Below are 25,490 nucleotides of genomic sequence, written 5' to 3'. Positions count from 1 at the left end.
GTATCAAGAAGTAGCAGGGTAGCGTCCATTAGAATGACGTCATAATCGAACCCAGTTACAGTTGGTTACAATGTCGCACCAGGTGGCGGTCAAAGGGCGTCTCAGAGCGCCCTCCAGTGGCAGACATCAAACACTGCATCCCCACTACAATACCGGTACATCTGGCCCTTTTGGGATTTTAGTCCAGTTAGATAATGGCTATTAATTACAATAGCTAATAGAAGCAAATAAAATAAGGCTAGTAGGTCACATTTGAAGGTGATCATTCATATTCCGTCCCCTCTCTCTCTCTATTCGGTGTGTCTGACTAGATAAGAGAGGAGGATGTTTTTAGTGAGGTGTGCTGTCTGTCCTCGTCCGCCAGGGGCGCAGCGAGACCAGCCCATTCATTCACACTGGGCTTTGTAGCTGAAGCCACCTACAGGCTCCCGGCCGATGCGACGCATGCATTCCCTCTCCTCAGATTCATTTAGAAAAGCCGACAAACAAAAATGTGTAGAGCAAGAAGGGCGCCATGTTGGCCACAAGCACGAAGCCAAATGTTGATGTATTTTCCGTCTTATTTTGGGCGGAAGTTATAATTGTGGAGGAGAGACAGTCGTTCTATGATGCTTTGAATAGAGAGAGGGATTATTTTATTTGACTTTCATTGAAATAAGACATTATAAATTAAACGCAACCTCTAGACTCCATCAAACCATGTTCTCTGTTTGCAGGGACACATACATTCTTTCATGGTGATTTTTTCTTTTAGCAAGGCTTTACTTCCCTCGCTTTGCTAGAAGCACTTCGCGCGTAAAGAACATCACTGGTTCCCAAATTCACAGTGTTCTGCACTGCGAATAGCGCTCCGTAATTGGCCGAGAGCACATCAATCATGCGTTTAGCCGCACCCCTCCCCCCATTCAACCAGTCTGGTGGCTGTTCCTGTGTGTTTACTACACGGACCAGGCAGCAGCAGACACTTGGCTTCACATGCACTCAACTCACAACAGCTAGCTAGCTAAACACTTTATAGTTCCATCTGAAACAGAATCGCCCAGAATCCAACATGCCCAAGAGAAAGGTACGTAGTTTGGTGACTATTTAGAGAGGATTGTGAAACCAGAAAAGCAGGCAGCTATTGATAGCTTGCAAATGAATGTGGAGAGCCATCCCCTCTCCAACGATTACTTAATTATAAACCTATTTATTCGGGGAATTTATGATATTTATTTGGAGGGTATTTTCTAAAAAATAATATGTAATGTTTTAGTGTTTAAATTACTTTTTCTGATCGCTTGCGGGCTTAAAAGTCTGTTTTCCACCGGCAGTCGCTGTCCTTTGGGAAGCCAGAAGTCTCTCTCTGTCTCCATGTAGTTAAAGCACAACCAGCAGCCATGCTTTGCAGCCCAAGTCTTCTTCGACCTACCGAACAGAAACGCTTCAGTTACCGCCATTTTCCCCTCAATCCGCCCAAAATGACTTCGAGAATTCGCTTTAGTATCTCTAGTTTCAATTCTGATCGTTAAACGATGCAATCGTCGTCGTATTTGGATACAATTGTATATTTTTTCTCTTTGTTCATGGTCCCAGGTGGCTGCAGTGTCGTGTCTCTACCGGCGGGCGGCGCTGCCGAGGCTAACGCTGCTCCTCCCCCCTCGCTTATCCCGCCCCGCGCGAGTTTTCAAATCCTGCCTGAGTTCATAGAAAGAAGAGAGATGGAGAGAGGAGAGAAAGACAGAGACAGATACTTAGGGACCCCAACTTTCAGTGTTACTGGTCCAAAAACACATAACCTGTTAACAAAACTCAAATATTACATTACAGTTAAATCTAATGGGTCTAAAAACAAGTTTATTTTAACATTATCTATGACATTTTTACTTTTTTCTTGAAATTGAAAAGTTATCTGGGGTCTTCCCTGACAGTTCAGAAATAGGTAATTTGAGCGACCGTAGACTGTTGCCTGCACTCCAGTAAAGTGATGTTGTGATAAATGTTGTTTATCTGTTGTTTGTCCTCAGCAGGGAGCCGCTGGCGACGCCAAGGAGGAGGTGAGACTGAGACAGACTCAACACTGTTACCTCCACTACAACTCATCCCTTATAATTACTATTAAATATATCAACTATTATTTATCAGCTCAGTTTCAACATAGTTGGTCTCGGACAGCGTGTGTGAGGGTTTGGATCAGCGTGTGTGAGGGTTTGGATCAGTGTGTGTTGTGTGTTGACGTGTTTTCTCTTCCTGTTGCAGCCCCAGAGGAGATCCGCCCGGTTATCAGCGGTGAGACCAGCTACCATACAGACATTATACACGACCTTATAACGCATCATATAACCTATACACTACCTTATAACGCATCATATAACCTATACACTACCTTATAACACATCATATAACCTATACACTACCTTATAACGCATCATATAACCTATACACTACCTTATAACGCATCATATAACCTATACACTACCTTATAACGCATCATATAACCTATACACTACCTTATAACGCATCATATAACCTATACACTACCTTATAACACATCATATAACCTATACACTACCTTATAACACATCATATAACCTATACACTACCTTATAACCTATACACTACCTTATAACGCATCATATAACCTATACACTACCTTATAACCTATACACTACCTTATAACGCATCATATAACCTATACACTACCTTATAACACATCATATAACCTATACACTACCTTATAACGCATCATATAACCTATACACTACCTTATAACCTATACACTACCTTATAACGCATCATATAACCTATACACTACCTTATAACGCATCATATAACCTATACACTACCTTATAACCTATACACTACCTTATAACGCATCATATAACCTATACACTACCTTATAACACATCATATAACCTATACACTACCTTATAACGCATCATATAACCTATACACTACCTTATAACCTATACACTACCTTATAACCTATACACTACCTTATAACGCATCATATAACCTATACACTACCTTATAACGCATCATATAACCTATACACTACCTTATAACACATCATATAACCTATACACTACCTTATAACGCATCATATAACCTATACACTACCTTATAACGCATCATATAACCTATACACTACCTTATAACGCATCATATAACTTATATACCAGTTTATTACACATCTATAACCTCTTATTACAGCTTATAGCACATTTTTAGACTATAATTAAGCTTACAGCACATAATATACCACCTTATAACACATCATACAACCACTATATGCCAAATAACACATCTATAACCTCAGCTACAATCACTATACAATCATATTACACATTTACTATTACTATATACCAGGTAATTACACATTTACTATTACTATATACCAGGTAATCACATGTTTACTATCACTATATACCAGGTAATTACACATAACATATTCAACACAGCTACAATCAGCTTTTTAATACACTTAATACATAACTGACCCTGCTGAGAACACTATGCCATAACTGACCCTGCTGAACACTATGCCATAACTGACCCTGCTGAACACTATGCCATAACTGACCCTGCTGAACACTATGCCATAACTGACCCTGCTGAACACTATGCCATAACTGACCCTGCTGAACACTATGCCATAACTGACCCTGCTGAACACTATGCCATAACTGACCCTGCTGAACACTATGCCATAACTGACCCTGCTGAACACTATGCCATAACTGACCCTGCTGAACACTATGCCATAACTGACCCTGCTGACAACACTATGCGTAGTTTATTACCTTACATGGCAGCTAATGTATTACATATGAACCCTTCTATAAGCACACTACACTTATCACTATACATCAGCTAATTCCACATATATTACATATTTAACAGGTTACACAACTCTGAACCAGTTTATAAGTCATGCAACCAGTTAGTAAAGTCCCACTGAAGCCCTGGCACCTATTGGTCAGTAGATCTGAAGCCCTAGCTCCGATTGGTCAGTAGAACTAGGAATGATCAGTGGTTGTAGAACACATGAGACTGATGTTTGTTCTCTCTCTCTCTAGAAACCAGCCCCAGCCAAGGCTGAACCCAAGGCCAAGAAGGAGAAACCAGCAAAGGTAAGAGAACAGAACTACAAACCCCAGGGTTGCACAATATAGAACTACAAACTCTTCAGCAATCACATTACAGAACTACAAACTCAAGAACAATCAAACAGAACAACAGACAAGAACATCACATTACAGAACTACAAACCCCAGAAGCATCACAAAAAAACAGAACTACAAACCCCCACTCCAGAAAGAGAAGGCATATAGTAGTCTTGCTACATATGGGCAGAGCATTCGGAAAGTATTCAGACCCCTTGATTTTTCCCCACATTTTGTTACGTTACAGCCTTATTCTAAAATGGATTTTTTTTTTATCCCATAATGACAAAGCGAAAACAGGTTTATCGGAATTTTTGCTAATGTATTAAAAAATTTACCGATGCCTTATTTACATAAGTATTCAGGCCCTTTGCTATGAGACTCGAAATTGAGCTCAGGTGCATCCTGTTTCCATTGATCATCCTTGAGATGTTTCTACAACTTGATTGGAGTCCACCTGTGGTAAATTCAATTGATTGGACCTGATTTGGAAAGGCACACACCTGTTTATATAAGGTCCCACAGTTGACAGTGAATGTCAGAGCAAAAACCAAGCCATGAGGTCGAAGGAATTGTCCGTAGGGCTCCGAGACAGGATTGTGTCGAGGCTCAGATCTGGGGAAGGGTACCAAAACTTTTCTGCAGCATTGAAGTCCCCAAGAACACAGTGGCCTCCCACATTCTTAAATGGAAGAAGTTTGGAACCACCAATACTCTTCCTAGAGCTGGCCGCCCGGCCAAACTGAGCAATCGGAGGAGAAGGGCCTTGGTCAGGGAGGTGACCAAGAACCCGATGGTCACTCTGACAGAGCTCCAGAGTTCCTCTGTGGAGATGGGAGAACCTTTCAGAAGGACAACCATCTCTGCAGCACTCCACCAATCAGGCCTTTATGGTAGAGTGGCCAGACGGAAGCCACTCCTCAGTAAAAGGCACATGACAGCCCGCTTGGAGTTTGCCAAAAGCCACCTAAAGGACTCTCAGACCATGACAAACAAGGTTCTCTGGTCTGATGAAACCAAGATTGAACTCTTTGGCCTGAATGCCAAGCGTCACATCTGGAGGAAACCTGGCACCATCCCTACGGTGAAGCATGGTGGTGGCAGCATCATGCTGTGGCTATGTTTTTCAGTGGCAGGGACTGGGTGACTAGTCAGGATCGAGGCAAAGATGAACGGAGCAAAGTATAGAGAGATCGTTGATGAAAATCTGCTCCAGTGCTCAGGACCTCAGACTGGGATGAAGGTTCACCTTCCAACAGGACATTGACCCTAAGCACACAGCCAAGACAACGCAGGAGTGGCTTAGGGACAAGTCTCTGAATGTCCTTGAGTGGCACAGCCAGAGCCCAGACTTGAACCCGATCAAACATCTCTGGAGAGATCTGAAAATAGCTGTGCAGCGACGCTCCCCATCCAACCTGACAGAGCTTGAGAGGATCTGCAGAGAAGAATGGGAGAAACTCCCCAAATACAGGTGTGCCAAGCTAGTATCATCATACCCAAGAAGACTCGAGGCTGTAATCGCTGCCAAAGGTGTTTCAACAAAGTACTGATTAAAGGGTCTGAATACTTATGTAAATGTGATATTTCTGTTTTTTATTTTTAATAAATTAGCAACATTTTATAAAAACATGTTTTTGCTTTGTCATTATGGGGTATTGTGTGTAGATTGATGAGAAGACAAAACAACAATTTAATCCATTTTAAAATAAGGCTGTAACGTAACAAAATGTGGAAAAAGCCAAGGGGTCTGAATACTTTCCGAAGTTACTGTAGATAATGTCTGTCATCCCCCCCATCCAGAAAGAGAAGGCATATAGTAGTCCTGGTATAGATGAGGATAATGTCTGTCATCCCCCCCATCCAGAAAGAGAAGGCTGTGAACGACAAGAAGGAGGAGAAGAAAACTAAGAAGGCAGCAGCGAAGGAGAACGCTGAGGCCGAGGCCGCTGAGGAGAACCACTCTGAGAACGGAGACGCCAAGACCAACCAGGTAATATACATTACTAGACTGTACACTACTGTACTATATACTACTATACTGTACACTACTGAACTATATACTACTATATACTACTGTACATTACTCTACTATACATACAGTACCGTTCAAAAGTTTGGGGTCACTTAGAAATGTCCTTGTTTTCGAAAGAAAAAAATTTTTTTTGGCCATTAAAATAACATTAAATTGATCAGAAATACAGTGTAGACATTGTTAATGTTGTAAATGGCTATTGTAGCTGGAAACGGCTGATTTTTAGTGGAATATCTACATAGGCGTACAGAGGCCCATTATCAGCAACCATCAGTCCTGTGTTCCAATGGCACGTTGTGTTTGCTAATCCAAGTTTATCATTTTAAAAGGCTAATTGATCATTAGAAAACCCTTTTGCAATTATGTTAGCACAGCTGAAAACTGTTGTGCTGATTAAAGAAGCAATAAAACTGGCCTTCTTGAGACTAGTTGAGTATCTGGAGCATCAGCAATTGTGGGTTCGATTACAGAATCAAAATGGCCAGAAACAAAGAACTTTCTTCTGAAACTCATCAGTCTATTCTTGTTCTGAGAAATTAAGGCTATTCCATGCGAGAAATTGCCAAGAAACTGAAGATCTCGTACAACGCTGTGTACTACTCCCTTCACAGAACAGCGCAAACTGGCTCTAACCAGAATAGAAAGAGGAGTGGGAGGCCCCGGTGCACAACTGAGCAAGAGGACAAATACATTGGAGTGTCTAGTTTGAGAAACAGACTCCTCACGGGTCCTCAACTGGCAGCTTCATTAAATAGTACCCGCAAAACACCAGTCTCAACGTCAACAGTGAAGAGGCGACTCTGGGATGCTGACCATCTAGGCAGAGTTGCAAAGAAAAAGCCATATCTCAGACTGGCCAATAAAAATAAAAGATTAAGATGGGCAAAAGAACACAGACACTGGACAGAGGAAGATCGGAAAAATGTATTATGGACAGACGAATGGAAGTTTGTGGTGTTCGGATCACAAAGAAAAACATTTGTGAGATGCAGACCAAATGAAAACACGATGGAGGAGTGCTTGATGCCATCTGTCAAGCATGGTGGAGGCAATGTGATGGTCTGGGGGTGCTTTGGTGGTGGTAAAGTGGGAGATTTGTACAGGGTAAAAGGGATCTTGAAGAAGGAAGGCTATCACTCCATTTTGCAACGCCATGCCATACCCTGTGGACGGCGCTTGATTGGAACCAATTTCCTCCTACAACAGGACAATGACCCAAAGCACAGCTTCAAACTATGCAAGAACTATGTAGGGAAGAAGCAGTCAGCTGGTATTCTGTCTATAATGGAGTGGCCAGCACAGTCACCAGATCTCAACCCTATTGAGCTGTTGTGGGAGCAGCTTGACCGTATGATACGTAAGAAGTGCCCATCAAGCCAATCCAATTTGTGGGAGGTGCTTCAGGAAACATGGGGTGAAATCTCTTCAGATTACCTCAACAAATTGACAACTAGAATGCCAAAGGTCTGCAAGGCTTTAATTGCTGCAAATGGAGGATTCTTTGACGAAAGCAAAGTTTGAAGGACACAATTATTATTTCAATTAAAAATCATTATTTCTAACCTTGTCAATGACTACATTTCCTATGCATTTTGCTATATTTCCTATTCAAACTCATTTCATGTGTGTTTTCATGGAAAGCAAGGACATTTCTAAGTGACCCCAAAATTTTGAAGGGTAGTGTAATTTACATTATCCAGAGAGACTTACAGTAGTGAATGCACACATTTTCATACTGGCTCCCCATGGGAATCGAACCCACAACCCTGGCGTTGCAAGTGCCATGCTCTACCAACTGAGCTAAGGAAGACTACAGTACAATATACTACTATACTGTACACTACTATACTATATACTACACTACTATACTATATACTGCTATAATATATACTACACTACTATACTATGTTGTACTGTACACTACTGTACTATATACTACACTACTATACTATATACTACTATACTGTACACTACTGTACTATATACTACACTACTATAATATATACTACACTACTATACTATGTTGTACTGTACACTACTATACTATATACTACTGTACACTACACTACTATACTATATACTACTATACTGTACACTACTGTACTAGATACTACTATACTATGTTCTACTGTACTATATACTACACTACTATACTATGTTCTACTGTACTGTACACTACTGTACTATTTAATTTAATTTTTAAATTAAATAGTACTATATACTATACTATATACTACACTACTATACTATGTTCTACTGTACTGTACACTACTGTACTATATACTACACTACTATACTATGTTCTACTGTACACTACACTACTATACTATATACTACACTACTATACTATGTTCTACTGTACTGTACACTACTGTACTAGATACTACTATACTATGTTCTACTGTACTATATACTACACTACTATACTATGTTCTACTGTACTGTACACTACTGTACTATATACTACACTACTATACTATGTTCTACTGTACTGTACACTACTATATACTACACTACTATACTATGTTCTACTGTACACTACACTACTATACTATGTTCTACTGTACACTACACTACTATACTATATACTACTGTACTGTACACTAATATACTATATACTACTGTACTGTACACTACTATACTATATACTACTGTACTGTACACTACTATACTATATACTACTGTACTGTACACTACTGTACTGTACACTACTGTACTAAATGGTTTCATTTGACCAGTCCTGGTCAAAAGTTTTGAAAATGACACTATTAATTTTCAGTCTGCTGCTTCAGTTTTTATGATGGCAATTTGCATATACTCCAGAATGTTATGAAGAGTGATCAGATGAATTGCAAAGTCCCTCTTTGCCATGAAAATGAACTTAATCCCCCAAAAAACATTTCCACTGCATTTCAGCCCTGCCACAAAAGGACCAGCTGACATCATGTCAGTGATTCTCTCGTTAACACAGGTGAGAGTGTTGACGAGGACAAGGCTGGAGATCACTCTGTCATGCTGATTGAGTTAGAATAACAGACTGGAAGCTTTAAAAGGAGGGTGGTGCTTGAAATCATTGTTCTTCCTCTGTTAACCATGGTTACCTGCAAGGAAACACGTGCCGTCATCATTGCTTTGCACAAAAAGGGCTTCACAGGCAAGGATATTGCTGCTAGTAAGATTGCACCTAAATCAACCTTTTATCGGATCATCAAGAACTTCAAGGAGAGAGGTTCAATTGTTGTGAAGAAGGCTTCAGGGCGCCCAAGAAAGTCCAGCAAGCGCCAGGACCGTCTCCTAAAGTTGATTCAGCTGCGGGATCGGGGCACCACCAGTGCAGAGCTTGCTCAGGAATGGCAGCAGGCAGGTGTGAGTGCATCTGCACACACAGTGAGGCGAAGACTTTTGGAGGATGGCCTGGTGTCAAGAAGGGCAGCGAGGAAGCCACTTCTCTCCAGGAAAAACGTCAGGGACAGACTGATATTCTGCAAAAGGTACAGACAGGGATTGGACTGCTGAGGACTGGGGTAAAGTCATTTTCTCTGATGAATCCCCTTTCCGATTGTTTGGGGCATCCGGAAAAAAGCTTGTCCGGAGAAGACAAGGTGAGCGCTACCATCAGTCCTGTGTCATGCCAACAGTAAAGCATCCTGAGACCATTCATGTGTGGGGTTGCTTCTCAGCCAAGGGAGTGGGCTCACTCACAATTTTGCCTAAGAACACAGCCATGAATAAAGAATGGCACCAACACATCCTCTGAGAGCAACTTCTCCCAACCATCCAAGAACAGTTTGGTGACGACCAATGCCTTTTCCAGCATGATGGAGCACCTTGCCATAAGGCAAAAGTGATAACTTAGTGGCTCGGGGAACAAAACATCGACATTTTGGGTCCATGGCCAGGAAACTCCCCAGACCTTAATCCCATTGAGAACTTGTGGTCGATCCTCAAGAGGCGGGTGGACAAACAAAAACCCACAAATTCTGACAAACTCCAAGCATTGATTATGCAAGAATGGGCTGCCATCAGTCAGGATGTGGCCCAGAAGTTAATTGACAGCATGCCAGGGCGGATTGCAGAAGTCTTGAAAAAGAAGGGTCAACACTGAAAAATATTGACTCTTTGCATAAACGTAATGTAATTGTCAATAAAAGCCTTTGACACTTATGGAATGGTTGTAATTATACTTCAGTATACCATAGTAACATCTGACAAAAATATCTAAAAACACTGAAGCAGCAAACTTTGTGAAGACCAATACTTGTGTCATTCTCAAAACTTTTGACCACGACTGTATACTACTATACTATGTTCTACTGACCTCTAATCTCTGACCCTGCAGATGGAGGAGGCTCCCGAGGCGGAGAAGGAGGAAGCCAAATCTGAGTAGCAACACTGCCGACCCCTAACCCCCGACCCCCCCCCCCCCTCCCCCCAGCCTGCCCCAGTGTTCGTGGTCCCCCTCCAAGGCATATTGTTAACAGAGGAATATTTTTATCAATGATTTTATAAGTATACGATCTACTATCCATACAGATTTTTAGCACAAAGCGAAGCTGAGTAATATGATGCAGGTCTGCAGTGGTCATATCAACAAAGTGTCTGCAGGCAAGATGATGAACACACTAAAATCTTTTTTAAACGGCGTTTCATGATTGTGTAGGAAGGAAAGCGCGTCCCGTCCCATAGTGAGTTGTGTGTTCCTGTGCCCCCTCCTTCCTCCACAGTTGGTTCTCCTAGGGTTCTACCTTAGTCCTGGTTTATTAACGGTTCTCCCTGATGTTCTGTTTTGATCCCGTCTGTTCTGTGCAGTGAGTTCCTTTGCTTTGTCTAAATGTTCCTGTTTTTACATTAAACATGTTCTAAGCGTGTAGAAAGTGTGTTGTCCAATAAGAAAGAGGAAGAGGATCATGAGAAACATTCCGGGCACAGTGACATGCTTGTCTCCTAGGCAACTACAGCAGCTGTGTCTGTGACAGCTCCCATCTTGCTGGTTTTCTAAAGACGTTTTTTTAGATGAAGGGTTCTCTGACGTGTGCAGGAGTCTGTCTGTCCCTCTGATGTTCTGGAATTCTCTAATAAAAAAAAAAGTCCTGTGAATTTTCCTCAAACCTTTGTTGAGTCTTTATTCCATCCTCCTAGCCCGGTCTAGTTGGGTCTTCATTCTGTGTGAAGGCTGTTGTAGTTCTGTTGTGGCTTCACTCACAGGTGTGAAACTAGCTCCTGACTAATCCAGCAGGAAACGAGGGACGTTTTTTTCAGGCACATTAATCCTACTCCTGGATTCTCCATTGATCATGCTTCAGGACTAGGCCCTACAGTGTGAATGTTAACCCCATTTCTCCTCACACAGCAGCTCTGTTAGGTATAATGCTCTATGGCAGTGTATAGACAGAGAAAAGCCTGGGTCGCAGGTTCAACTCATTTATAACAGTAATACTTTACCTCTGAGATAAATCGACCAACTTTAAAAAAGAAAGAGTGATACCTTTGACAGAAGCAATAAAAAGAGGGAAGGAAGAAAGAAGTATTGCATTGTAAAATTGTAAATGATGTAAATGTAAAAGTATTGGAGGAGATTCTTTCAAGAGCAGGCTCCATTTTGTCTCTTAGTTGTGGAGAGTGTAGTTCTGTTTATGACCGCTAGGTGTCAGCCTTGTCCTGTATCAGCTGTGAGAGCAGGGTGACAGTCTTATCTGCAGAGGGCTAAGAGTTAGTGTGGCAGCAGGCTTTTGTTCCAACCAAGCAATGACACCTGATTCAACTAATCATCAAATCCTGTTCATCAATGAGGAATGTATTAGTTGTATGACTGCTTGGCTGGAGCAAAATCCTGCACCCACACTGACACAGCTGAGTTAGAATCAGGAAACCATATACATAAATTACTAGTTGGGGAAGCTACTCTGAAAATATAGTTGACTAATTACTTCACACTGGAAGAAGTTAAGCTACACTAAAGCTATCCTTAAAGATGCACTATGCAGAAATAGCTCCGCCATTTCCTGGTTGCTAAAATTCTAATAGTTCGCCTAATTTCAGTTTGTGCCAAAACAAGCCAGTATAGAGTAGAGAACCTAATCTAAAACGCTGTGAAATAGATTTTCCATAACCAAAAATATTGTATTTTCAGCTGTTTGATGCTGGTGCACAAAACCCAAAGTAAAAGACGCAAAAACGAAACTTAAGACCGGGAAGCAGAGAACTGGCGTCGGGTCACCCAAAAGGGACATACTGTATCGCAGCTTTAAGAAAAATATAAGTTACTTTGAAAAAGTAGTTCAATACATCCAAACTACTTTGTAAAAAATTAGCATATCTAAATCTGAAATGTTAGAGAATACAAATTGCAAGGACATATCACACTGTAGTCAGATGTTAACAGAATGTGTAATTTTAAATTACTAAATTATAAGTAATAGCAGTTTTGTTCCCACTGTGACTATTAAAACCAGAAAACCGTGGATAGATGGCAACATTCGCACAAAACTGAAAGCGTTTAACCACAGCAAGGTGACTGGGAACATGGACGTGAACAAACAGACCAGCTATGCCCTCCGTAAGGAAATCAAACAGGCAAAACGACAGTAAGTGGAGTCGCAATTCAACGACTCAGACAGAAGAAGTATGTGGCAGGGACTATAGACAATCACAGACTACAAAAGGAAAACCAGCCACGTCACCGACACCAACGCCTTGCTCCCGGACAAGCTAAACACCTTCACCTGCTTTGAGGAAAACACAGTGGGCCACTGCCGCTCATTGGGACCGTGAGCTCTTGTTCTCCGTGGCTGACGTGAGAAAGACATTAACCCTCACAAGGCTGCCGGCCCAGACGCCATCCCTAGCCGCGTCCTCCGAGCAAGCGCAGACCAGCTGGCTGGAGTGTTTACGGACATTTTCAATCTCTCCCTATCCCAGTCTGTTGTCCCCACTTGCTTCAAGATGTCCACCATTGTTCCTGTACCCAAGGAAGCGAAGGTAACTGAACTAAATGCCTATCGCCCCGTAGCACTCACTTCTGTCATCATGAAGTTCTTTGAGAGGCTAGTTAAGGATCATATCACCTCCACCTTACCTGTCACCCTAGACCCACAGCAATTTGCATACCGCCCCAACAGATCCACGGATGACGCAATCGCCATTGCACTGCACACTGCCGTATCTCATCTGGAGAAAATAAATACCTATGTAAGAATGCTGTTCATTGACTACAGCTCAGCCTTCAACACCATAACGCCCTCCAAGCTCATCATTAAGCTCGAGGCCCTGGGTCTGAACCCCGTCTTGAGCACTGGGTCCTGGACTTCCTGACGAGCTGCCCCCAGGTGGTGAAGGTAGACAACAACACCTCCGCTACGCTGAGGTGAAATTCAAAGTTCCAACCATTTTAAACGTGTAGCTGCCGCTTTCACGTTTTCTGGTCTGATGTGTTAATTAATAATCCCTCCTTTATAAACTCTGCTCGAAAGGGGGCGGTTCCGTCAGGCTGACACGCTCTCTGACCTCGCTTTGGGCGGTGACTAGCAACTGTGCAACGTTATGAAAAACTATTATCTCTTAGAGCTTCTCAAATCACATCCCTCTCTTAACGAAAATACTTTCATCATGTTTCATATTACATGCACAACGTAGTGGGTATACTTTCCAAATTACAGTATTTCCTTTATAACATTTTTAATTACATCACAAAATAACAACCCAATTGACAGTAGTGTTCTATAGATCATTCTAACCATTCCCCACGTTCTATGTTAGAAATAAACCACTTTTCCAATCTTTTTGGCCCTAAACAAAGATCAAACAGCAAAAACATATACATGATCAAATACAAATCTTAGAATCAACTATTAAAGACTACCAGAACCCACTGGATTCTCCAATTACATTGAATGAACTACAGGACAAAATACAAACCCTCCAACCCAAAAAGGCCTGTGGTGTTGATGGTATCCTAAATGAAATGATAAAATATACAGACCACAAAATCCTTAGCTCTGGCATCTTCCCCAATATTTGGAACCAGGGACTGATAACCCCAAATTTGACCCCAATAACTACCGTGGGATATGTGTCAACAGCAACCTTGGGAAAATCCTATGCATTGTCATTAACAGCAGACTCGTACATTTCCTCAGTGAAAACAATGTACTGACAAATGTCAAATTGGCTTTTTACCAAATTACCGTACGACAGACATTTTACATTTTAGTCATTTAGCAGACGCTCTTATCCAGAGCGACTTACAGTTAGTGAGGGCATACATTTTCATACTGGCCCCCCGGGGGAATCGAACCCACAACCCTGGCGTTGCAAGAGCCATGCTCTACCAACTGACCATATATTCACCCTGACTGACAAAGAAACAAAACAAAACGAAGGCAAAATTCTTCTCATACTTTGTTGGTTTCAAAAAAGCCTTTGACTCAATTTGGATTCAGGGTCTTCTAATTTGGATTCAGGGTCTTCTAATTTGGATTCAGGGTCTTCTAATTTGGATTCAGGGTCTTCTAATTTGGATTCAGGGTCTTCTAATTTGGATTCAGGGTCTTCTAATTTGGATTCAGGGTCTTCTATACAAATTGATGGAAAGTGGTGTTGGGGTGAAAACATACGACATTATAAAATCCACCGGTACCCCCCTGTATATATAGCCTCCCTACTGCACCTTTACCCCCCTGTATATAGCCTCCCTACTGCACCTTTACCCCCCTGTATATATAGCCTCCCTACTGCACCTTTACCCCCCTGTATATATAGCCTCCCTACTGCACCTTTACCCCCCTGTATATAGCCTCCCTACTGCACCGGTACCCCCCTGTATATATAGCCTCCCTACTGCACCTTTACCCCCCTGTATATATAGCCTCCCTACTGCACCTTTACCCCCCTGTATATATAGCCTCCCTACTGCACCGGTACCCCCCTGTATATAGCCTCCCTACTGCACCTTTACCCCCCTGTATATAGCCTCCCTACTGCACCTTTACCCCCCTGTATATATAGCCTCCCTACTGCACCGGTACCCCCCTGTATATATAGCCTCCCTACTGCACCGGTACCCCCCTGTATATATAGCCTCCCTACTGCACCGGTACCCCCCTGTATATATAGCCTCCCTACTGCACCTTTACCCCCCTGTATATATAGCCTCCCTACTGCACCTTTACCCCCCTGTATATATAGCCTCCCTACTGCACCTTTACCCCCCTGTATATATAGCCTCCCTACTGCACCTTTACCCCCCTGTATATAGCCTCCCTACTGCACCTTTACCCCCCTGTATATATAGCCTCCCTACTGCACCGGTACCCCCCTGTATATATAGCCTCCCTACTGCACCGGTACCCCCCTGTATATATAGCCTCCCTACTGCACCTTTACCCCCCTGTATATATAGCCTCCCTACTGCACCGGTACCCCCCTGTATATATAGCCTCCCTACTGCACCTTTACCCCCCTGTATATATAGCCTCCCTACTGTTATTTTATTTTACTTCTGCTCTTTTTTTCTCAACACATTTTTTGTTGTTGTTTTATTTTAACTTTTTTGTTAAAAATAAATGCACTGTTGGTTAAGGGCTGTAAGCATTTCACTGTAATGTCTGCACCTGTTGTATTCGGCACATGTGGCCAATAAAATTTGATTTGATTTGATTTGATTGGTTCTGCTCAGGTATTGCCGGGCATATGTGACCAATCACTGCGGCCTAGGGCTTCCCCCTGCTCCCTCCAGTGTGTGTGTGCTGGCCCTGTCAATCCCTCTTCTCATGAACACACTTTTGTATTTTGTATTCATTACGGATCACCATTAGTGGCTGCCAAGGCAACAGCTACTCTTCCTGGGGTCCAACCACAATTTACATACAATAAAACAATCCATAACACAACACCTTATTACACACTACTCTACCATAACATATTTACAATACAAAATCACTAATACAGCAAAATAACAATATTAAAATGTGTGTGTGTAGAGTGCGTGTGTTAGCATGTGTTTGCGAATGCTGTGTGTGTGTGTCTCTTCACAGTCCGCGCTGTTCCATAAAGTGTAGTTTTATCTGTTTTTTAAATCTGATATTACTGCTTGACTGAGTTACCTGATGTGGAATAGAGTTCCATGTAGTCATGGCTCTATGTATTACTGTGCGCCTCCCATAGTCTGTTCTGGACTTGGGGACTGTGAAGAGACCTCTGGTGGCATGTCTCGTGGGGTATGCATGGGTGTCCGAGCTGTGTGCCAGCATTCCAAACAGACAGCTCGATACATTCACCATGTCAATACCTCTTAAAAAAACAAGCAGTGATGAAGTCAATCTCTCTTCCACTCTAAGCCAGGAGAGATTGACATGCATGTCATTAATGTTAGCTCTCCGTTTACTTTTAAGGGCCAGTCGTGCTGCCCTGTTCTGAGCGAACTGTAATTTTCCCAAGTCCCTCTTTGTGGCACCTGACCACACTACTGAACAGTAGTCCAGGTGCGACAAAACTAGGGCCTGTAGGACCTGCCTTGTTGATAGTGCTGTTAAGAAGGGCCTGTAGGACCTGCCTTGTTGATAGTGCTGTTAAGAAGGCAGAGCAGCGCTTAATTATGGACGTGTTGATGACTCAACATTAAACACACCAGCTACCACAGCAAGTGAAATCATTGCAACACTTAATAAAGAGATGCATTTAGTTTCAGAATGGATGGCAATAAATAAGTTAGTCCTAAATGTTTCAAAAACTAAAGCATTGTTTTTGGTACAAATCATTCAATAAACCCTAAACCTCAACTAAATCTTTTAATAAATAATGTGTAAATTGAGCAAGTTGAGGAGACTAAACTGCTTGGAGTAACCCTGGATTGTAAACTGTCATGGTCAAAACATATTGATACAACAGTAGCTAAGATGGGGAGAAGTCTGTCCATAATAAAGCGCTGCTCTGCCTTCTTAACAACACTATCAACAAGGCAGGTCCTACAGGCCCTAGTTTTGTCGCACCTGGACTACTGTTCAGTCGTGTGGTCAGGTGCCACAAAGAGGGGCTTAAAAAAATTACAATTGGCCCAGAACAGGGCAGCACGGCTGGCCCTTGGATGTACACAGAGAGCTAACATTAATAATATGCATGTCAATCTCTCCTATTTAAGGAAGATGGCGCCATATTGGATGGCGCCATATTGGATGGCTGCCGTTCTGCGAGCTCCGACCCAATTTAGCTATTTTGTGATTATTTTGTCATTTATTTGTACTTTATTTTCACGAAATGTATCCTTTTATTTCTTACTACCGACAGGAATTCTTGAACATCAGATCAGCAGTTACTGACCCCAGTTCCAGCTTCGACTTCGACTCATCTGCCCTGGGAACTTTCTGTAATTCCAACCCAAGAGGAAACGCCGGCGTTACAGAGGCAAGAGGGGGGATCCTTAGGAGATTACGGCGAAGGGAGAACCGGCCACCTCTTTCCTCTATTCTACTGGCTGATGACCTCCGATCACGGATTTGCTACCAACGGGACTCTGCAATATTCTCTGCTTTTCAGAAACATGGCTCTCGGACAAGGTACCCCCCATGGCTATCCAACTCGATGGATTCTCCATTCACCGCGTGGACAGGACAGTTTAGTCAGGGAAATCGAGGAGGGGAGGGGTTTGCCTCCTCATCAACAACAACTGGTGTGCTGACTCGAGCGCGGTGGAAGTGTTGACCCATTGTTCAACTGTCTTTGAATACCTGATGGTCAAATGCCAACCCTTTACCTCCCAAGGGAGTTTTCAGCTGTTATTGTGACTGTTGTATACATTCCACCTCAGGACAAGAAAAATAACAAGCTGGCGCTTAAGAAACTGTACGAGGCTAAAACCAAGAAGGAAAACGTATATCCAGAGGCTGCTTTTCTGGATGCCGGCGATTTTATTTCTGTCATTAAGATCTTTCCCGACATGACTGCTGAAACGACCAGAAAGAGAGCCCTGTTTAATAATATCACCTACGTGAGGCAGAGATCCAGCACAGGCTAATTCACCCTGTCACATTGATCATCACCTTCCAAGGAGCTACCAAAACCTTTCTGAACCACTCTGTGCAGCACGTAATACTCCGACGCATGTCTTGTGTTCAAGAACCTAATTGGCCTGGCTCCTCCCCCTCCACTTAGTACTTTAGTCAAACAGAAAACCCAAACCCACAGCAGCAGATCCACAAGGTCTGCCATGAGAGGTGACTGTATAGTTCCCTTAAGGAAAAGCACCTTTAGTCAATCTGCTTTCTCTGTGCGAGCTTCCCATATCTGGAACAAACTGCCATCAGACACACACAACTGCCCCACCTATCACCCCTTCACAATAACATAAAGACATGGCTGAAGGCCAATCAGACCAGTGATCATAAAGACATGGCTGAAGGCCAATCAGACCAGTGAACATAAAGACATGGCTGAAGGCCAATCAGACCAGTGATCATAAAGACATGGCTGAAGGCCAATCAGACCAGTGAACATAAAGACATGGCTGAAGGCCAATCAGACCAGTGAACATAAAGACATGGCTAAAGGCCAATCAGACCAGTGAACATAAAGACATGGCTGAAGGCCAATCAGACCAGTGATCATAAAGACATGGCTGAAGGCCAATCAGACCAGTGAACATAAAGACATGGCTGAAGGCCAATCAGACTAGTGATCATAAAGACATGGCTGAAGGCCAATCAGACCAGTGAACATAAAGACATGGCTGAAGGCCAATCAGACCAGTGAACATAAAGACATGGCTGAAGGCCAATCAGACCAGTGAACATAAAGACATGGCTGAAGGCCAATCAGACCAGTGAACATAAAGACATGGCTAAAGGCCAATCAGACCAGTGAACATAAAGACATGGCCAATCAGACCAGTGAACATAAAGACATGGCTGAAGGCCAATCAGACCAGTGAACATAAAGACATGGCTGAAGGCCAATCAGACCAGAGAACATAAAGACATGGCTGAAGGCCAATCAGACCAGTGAACATAAAGACATGGCTGAAGGCCAATCAGACCAGTGAACATAAAGACATGGCTGAAGGCCAATCAGACCAGTGAACATAAAGACATGGCTGAAGGCCAATCAGACCAGTGAACATAAAGACATGGCTGAAGGCCAATCAGACCAGTGAACATAAAGACATGGCTGAAGGCCAATCAGACCAGTGAACATAAAGACATGGCTGAAGGCCAATCAGACCAGTGAACATAAAGACATGGCTGAAGGCCAATCAGACCAGTGAACATAAAGACATGGCTAAAGGCCAATCAGACCAGTGAACATAAAGACATGGCTGAAGGCCAATCAGACCAGTGAACATAAAGACATGGCTGAAGGCCAATCAGACCAGTGAACATAAAGACATGGCTGAAGGCCAATCAGACTTCTGCGTGCTACGTGTTGCTTGTCCTATGTTCTCTGTCTGCGTGCTACGTGTTGCTTGTCCTATGTAGCTCTGTCTGAGTGCTACGTGTTGCTTGTGCTATGTTCTCTGTCTGCGTGCTACGTGTTGCTTGTCCTATGTAGCTCTGTCTGTGTGCTACGTGTTGCTTGTCCTATGTTCTCTGTCTGCGTGCTACGTGTTGCTTGTTCTATGTTGCTCTGTCTGTCTGCATGCTACGTGTTACTTGTCCTATGTTTCTCTGTCTGTCTGCGTGCTACATGTTGCTTGTCCTATGTTTCTCTGTCTGTCTGCATGCTACGTGTTGCTTGTCCTATGTTGTTCTGTCTGTCTGCATGCTACGTGTTGCTTGTCCCATGTTGTTCTGTCTGTCTGCATGTTACGTGTTGCTTGTCCTATGTTGTTCTGTCTGTCTGCATGCTACGTGTTGCTTGTCCTATGTTGCTCTGTCTGTCTGCGTGCTACGTGTTGCTTGTCTTTGTTTCTCTGTCTGTCTGCATGCTACGTGTTGCTTGTTCTATGTTTCTCTGTCTGTCTGCATGCTACGTGTTGCTTGTTCTATGTTTCTCTGTCTGTCTGCGTGCTACGTGTTGCTTGTTCTATGTTGCTCTGTTTGTCTGCGTGCTACGTGTTGCTTGTCTTTGTTTCTCTGTTTGTCTGCGTGCTGCGTGTTGCTTGTTCTATGTTTCTCTGTCTGGCTGAGTGCTACGTGTTGCTTGTCCTATGTTTCTTTATCTGTCTGCGTGCTATGTGTTGCTTGTCCTATGTTTCTCTGTCTGTCTGCATGGTACGTGTTGCTTGTTCTATGTTTCTCTGTCTGTCTGCATGCTACGTGTTGCTTGTTCTATGTTTCTCTGTCTGTCTGTGTGCTACGTGTTGCTTGTTCTATGTTTCTCTGTTTTTCTGCATGCTACGTGTTGCTTGTTCTATGTTGTTCTGTCTGTCTGCATGCTACGTGTTGCTTGTACTATGTTGCTCTGTCTGTCTGCGTGCTACATGTTGCTTGTCCTATGTTTCTCTGTCTGTCTGCGTGCTACGTGTTGCTTGTTCTTTGTTTCTCTGTTTGTCTGCATGCTACGTGTTGCTTGTCTATGTTGTTCTCTCTGTCTGCATGCTACGTGTTGCTTGTCCTATGTTAATCTGTCTGTCTGCGTGCTACGTGTTGTTTGTCCTATGTTGCTCTGTCTGTCTGCGTGCTACGTGTTGCTTGTCCTATGTTGCTCTGTCTGTCTGTGTGCTACGTGTTGCTTGTCCTATGTTGCTCTGTCTGTCTATGTGCTACGTGTTGCTTTACCTATGTTGTTCTGTCTGTCTGCGTGCTACGTGTTGCTTGTTCTATGTTTCTCTGTCTGTCTGCGTGCTACGTGTTGCTTGTCCTCTGTTTCTCTGTCTGTCTGCATGCTACGTGTTGCTTGTTCTATGTTGCTGTGTTTGTCTGCGTGCTACATTTAGCTTGTTCTATGTTGCTCTGTCTGTCTGCGTGCTACGTGTTGCTTGTTCTTTGTTGCTCTGTCTGTCTGCGTGCTACGTGTTGCTTGTTCTATGTTGCCCTGACTGTGTGCTACGTGTTGCTTGTTCTATGCTTCTCTGTCTGTCTGCGTGCTACGTGTTGCTTGTCCTATGTTTCTCTGTTTGTCTGCATGCTACGTGTTGCTTCTCCTATGTTGCTCTGTCTGTCTGCGTGCTAAGTGTTGCTTGTCCAATGTTGCTCTGTCTGTGTGCTACGTGTTGCTTGTTCTATGCTTCTCTGTCTGTCTGCGTGCTACGTGTTGCTTGTCCTATGTTTCTCTGTTTGTCTGCATGCTACGTGTTGCTTGTCCTATGTTGCTCTGTCTGTCTGCGTGCTAAGTGTTGCTTGTCCAATGTTGCTCTGTCTGTGTGATACGTTTTGCTTGTTCTATGTTTCTCTGTCTGTCTGCGTGCTACGTGTTGCTTGTTCTATGTTGCTCTGTTTGTCTGCGTGCTACATGTTGCTTGGCTTTGTTTCTCTGTCTGTCTGTGTGCTACGTGTTGCTTGTCCTATGTTGCTCTGTCTGTCTGTGTGCTACGTGTTGCTTGTCCTATGTTGCTCTGTCTGTCTGCGTGCTACGTGTTGCTTGTCCTATGTTGCTCTGTCTGTCTGCGTGCTACGTGTTGCTTGTCCTATGTTGCTCTGTCTGTCTGCGTGCTATGTGTTATTTGTCCTATGTAGCTCTGTCTGTCTAAGTGCTACGTGTTGCTTGTCCTATGATGCTCTGTCTGTCTGCGTGCTACGTGTTGCTTGTCCTATGTTGCTCTGTCTGTCTGTGTGCTACGTGTTGCTTGTCCTATGTTTCTCTGTCTGTTTGCGTGCTACGTGTTTCTTGTCCTATGTTGCTCTGTCTGTCTGTGTGCTAAGTGTTGCTTGTCCTATGTTGCTCTATCTGTCTGCGTGCTACGTGTTGCTTGTCCTATGTTCCTCTGTCTGTCTGCGTGCTACGTGTTGCTTGTCCTATGTTGTTCTGTCTGTCTGCAAGCTACATGTTGCTTGTTCTATGTTGCTCTGTTTGTCTGCGTGCTACGTGTGGCTTTTCTATGTTTCTCTGTCTGCGTGCTACGTGTTGCTTGTTCTATGTTTCTCTGTCTGTGTGCTACGTGTTGCTTGTCCTATGTTTCTCTGTCTGCATGCTATGTGTTGCTTGTCCTATGTTCTCTGTCTGCATGCTACGTGTTGCTTGTTCTATGTTTCTCTGTCTGTCTGCATGCTACGTGTTGCTTGTCCTATGTTTCTCTGTCTGTCTGCATGCTACGTGTTGCTTGTTCTATGTTTCTCTGTCTGTCTGCATGCTACGTGTTGCTTGTCCTATGTTGCTCTGTCTGTCTGCTACGTGTTGCTTGTCCTATGTTCTCTGTCTGCATGCTACCTGTTGCTTGTCCTATGTTTCTCTGTCTGTCTGCTATGTGAAGCTTGTCCTATGTTTCTCTGTCTGTCTGCATGCTACGTGTTGCTTGTTCAATGTTCTCTGTCTGCCTGCTATGTGTTGCTTGTCCTATGTTCTCTGTCTGCATGCTACGTGTTGCTTGTCCTATGTTTCTCTGTCTGTCTGCTATGTGAAGCTTGTCCTATGTTGCTCTGTCTGTCTGCATGCTACGTGTTGCTTGTTCAATGTTCTCTGTCTGCGTGCTACGTGTTGCTTGTCCTATGTTGCTCTGTCTGTCTGCGTGCTACGTGTTGCTTGTCCTATGTAGCTCTGTCTGTCTGCGTGCTACGTGTTGCTTGTCCTATGATGCTCTGTCTGTCTGCGTGCTACGTGTTGCTTGTCCTATGTTGCTCTGTCTGTCTGTGTGCTACGTGTTGCTTGTCCTATGTTTCTCTGTCTGTTTGCGTGCTACGTGTTTCTTGTCCTATGTTGCTCTGTCTGTCTGTGTGCTAAGTGTTGCTTGTCCTATGTTGCTCTATCTGTCTGCGTGCTACGTGTTGCTTGTCCTATGTTCCTCTGTCTGTCTGCGTGCTACGTGTTGCTTGTCCTATGTTGTTCTGTTTGTCTGCAAGCTACATGTTGCTTGTTCTATGTTGCTCTGTTTGTCTGCGTGCTACGTGTGGCTTTTATATGTTTCTCTGTCTGCGTGCTACGTGTTGCTTGTTCTATGTTTCTCTGTCTGTGTGCTACGTGTTGCTTGTCCTATGTTTCTCTGTCTGCATGCTACGTGTTGCTTGTCCTATGTTCTCTGTCTGCATGTTACGTGTTGCTTGTTCTAGGTTTCTCTGTCTGTCTGCATGCTACGTGTTGCTTGTCCTATGTTTCTCTGTCTGTCTGCATGCTACGTGTTGCTTGTTCTATGTTTCTCTGTCTGTCTGCATGCTACGTGTTGCTTGTCCTATGTTGCTCTGTCTGTCTGCTACGTGTTGCTTGTCCTATGTTCTCTGTCTGCATGCTACCTGTTGCTTGTCCTATGTTTCTCTGTCTGTCTGCTATGTGAAGCTTGTCCTATGTTTCTCTGTCTGTCTGCATGCTACGTGTTGCTTGTTCAATGTTCTCTGTCTGCCTGCTACGTGTTGCTTGTCCTATGTTCTCTGTCTGCATGCTACGTGTTGCTTGTTCAATGTTCTCTGTCTGCCTGCTACGTGTTGCTTGTCCTATGTTCTCTGTCTGCATGCTACGTGTTGCTTGTCCTATGTTTCTCTGTCTGTCTGCTACGTGTTGCTTGTCTTTGTTTCTCTGTCTGTCTGCATGCTACGTGTTGCTGGTGTGGTATCGAAATAACGATGCTAATTATGCTGTGATGATAAGAAATCCGCTGACACTGTCCTTGATTATAATAGTTTATTACATCAAAGATTTCAGCGTAAATTTACAGACTCCTGCAGACATCTGTAGAACAACTGACCCAATCTCTAATATGTTGTTTCTCCCCGTCCTTTGTTCCAACCATGGTATTTATAATCTGTAACATGATATGGGTGGTTCTCCATTAGACCAATCCCTGGCCTTCACATAACAGACTCTCCTCTGTTTTAGGGGGCCCCTATAGTAATGCTTTCCCGATGCTTCCACAAGCTGAGTCAACTTCCTCTAACACACCATTTGCAAACGTCAGCAAAGTCATAAACTGTTTAGATACTACATATTTCCCCCCTTCGAGACTAATTAAGTCTCGAAAACAAATAGAATAGGATTATGACAAATAACAATTTTTCTTATTGAGTAACTTTAGCAATAAACCAAAATGTATGGAGAGTAAACACATTTTTCTATGGAGTGTAAATAAATTTCTATGAAATATGAACAAATCTTTATGGCGTGTGAGAGCGAAAAACCTGTCTGGCAGCTTTCTTTCCAAATATACATCAATCAATCAAGACAGTAAAATTCTCTCACGGCCCCTCTGCCCCAGGCAACCACCTAAGTACTCCAGATCAATTCATAAATCTTTATCAATGCATTTTAAACTATGATGCAATTGAATACACATGAAAGCCTCAAAACAAAATACAATCAAACTTGTCCACATTCAGGCTGGTCGACCCATCGGACCCTCCTGTGGATTCTCTCTATCCCTGCCTAGACCCAATATCCCTAAGCATCCACGAAAAAACTAAAACATCTGAGGTCCCCACATGTACCCAACAACAGAAAATATCATTCTTCAGAAATTAATACAGAAAGAATATGACACAAATTATGTATTACACATGCAAATATGTCTATATATCATTGCAGACACTGGAATGTAGTCCACTACACTGCATCTCCTCAGCAGTGTCGACTTTCAATGCAACATCGATGATGGAATCTGAACATTTCCACACCTTCCTTGTTCCACTTCCTCCAGTCCATTCATATTGTCCATGTTTGAGTATTTGAATCCCCTCTACACATTCCCCCATATGCTTCTGGAAGAAAAGAAAACACCAACCAGTATCTTTTGCAAAACAACACATGCAAATTAAAACATCAATATCAACAAAAATATAAAAATGATATACAAAATGAATCACATTCCATTTCCCCCCTTTGATTCATAAGAAAATACTAAATATCACAATAATATGTAAAGACGTGAACAATTATCTCTCCACGTGGGAGGAATGTCACCACCCCCACATCTCTCACATCTACAAGGAAGATGAGCTGTACCACCCATCCTAACCCTAATGACAGTCTTTTCCTCTAAAATTGGTGTTGGAGCGATTTTCTGAGGCGCCATTGTAATCAAATGTGATACATTTATAGCTTTAATAACTGTCAATGTTGAAAGAGTTGAATTGCTTCTCACTGTTGTTGTATTAGGCTGAAGTGTTGATGTCATTGTTGTTGATTCATCTATTTTCCCTACAGCTTGGAGCTCTTTACTTATATTTCCATCTATCACCACTAGTGTCACTACATTAACTCTCAGTCCCAACTCTAATCCCTCACTTTCAAACTGTGGATTATAA

The 25,490-nt window shown here is 43.0% G+C and overlaps 1 protein-coding gene across 2 annotated transcripts; it reads left to right on the top strand.

The window, feature by feature from the left end:
* The first annotated feature begins 466 nt into the window (after window positions 1-466).
* LOC311121235 (non-histone chromosomal protein HMG-14A-like) lies at window positions 467-11,288 on the top strand. Of its 2 annotated transcripts, none has more exons than XM_084195746.1 (6): window positions 467-1,066; window positions 2,007-2,036; window positions 2,239-2,268; window positions 4,059-4,112; window positions 6,013-6,138; window positions 10,520-11,288. In XM_084195746.1, exons 1-6 carry the CDS (start codon window positions 1,052-1,054, stop codon window positions 10,565-10,567), a joined length of 303 nt encoding a protein of 100 aa, XP_084051872.1. In that variant the 5' UTR covers window positions 467-1,051; the 3' UTR covers window positions 10,568-11,288. The 2 variants fall into 2 exon arrangements, with proteins under 2 accessions (XP_084051872.1, XP_084051873.1); XM_084195747.1 differs by having other exon boundaries at window positions 924-1,066; window positions 2,010-2,036.
* Window positions 11,289-25,490: the final 14,202 nt, after the last annotated feature.

Source organism: Coregonus lavaretus, assembly GCF_964263955.1.
Source record: "Coregonus lavaretus genome assembly, contig: HAP1_SCAFFOLD_862, whole genome shotgun sequence".
In the NCBI taxonomy this organism is placed as follows: Eukaryota; Metazoa; Chordata; class Actinopteri; order Salmoniformes; family Salmonidae; genus Coregonus; species Coregonus lavaretus.
The sequence above is the reverse complement of the archived record's forward strand: the minus strand, read 5'-3'. Positions and strand labels throughout refer to the sequence as shown.

Excerpts from the sequence above, each read along its gene's own strand:
- LOC311121235 (XM_084195746.1), top strand. Across the intron at positions 2,269-4,058 it reads GATCCGCCCGGTTATCAGCG|AAACCAGCCCCAGCCAAGGC; the intron begins GTGAGACCAGCT and ends CTCTCTCTCTAG. Across the intron at positions 6,139-10,519 it reads GAGACGCCAAGACCAACCAG|ATGGAGGAGGCTCCCGAGGC; the intron begins GTAATATACATT and ends CTGACCCTGCAG.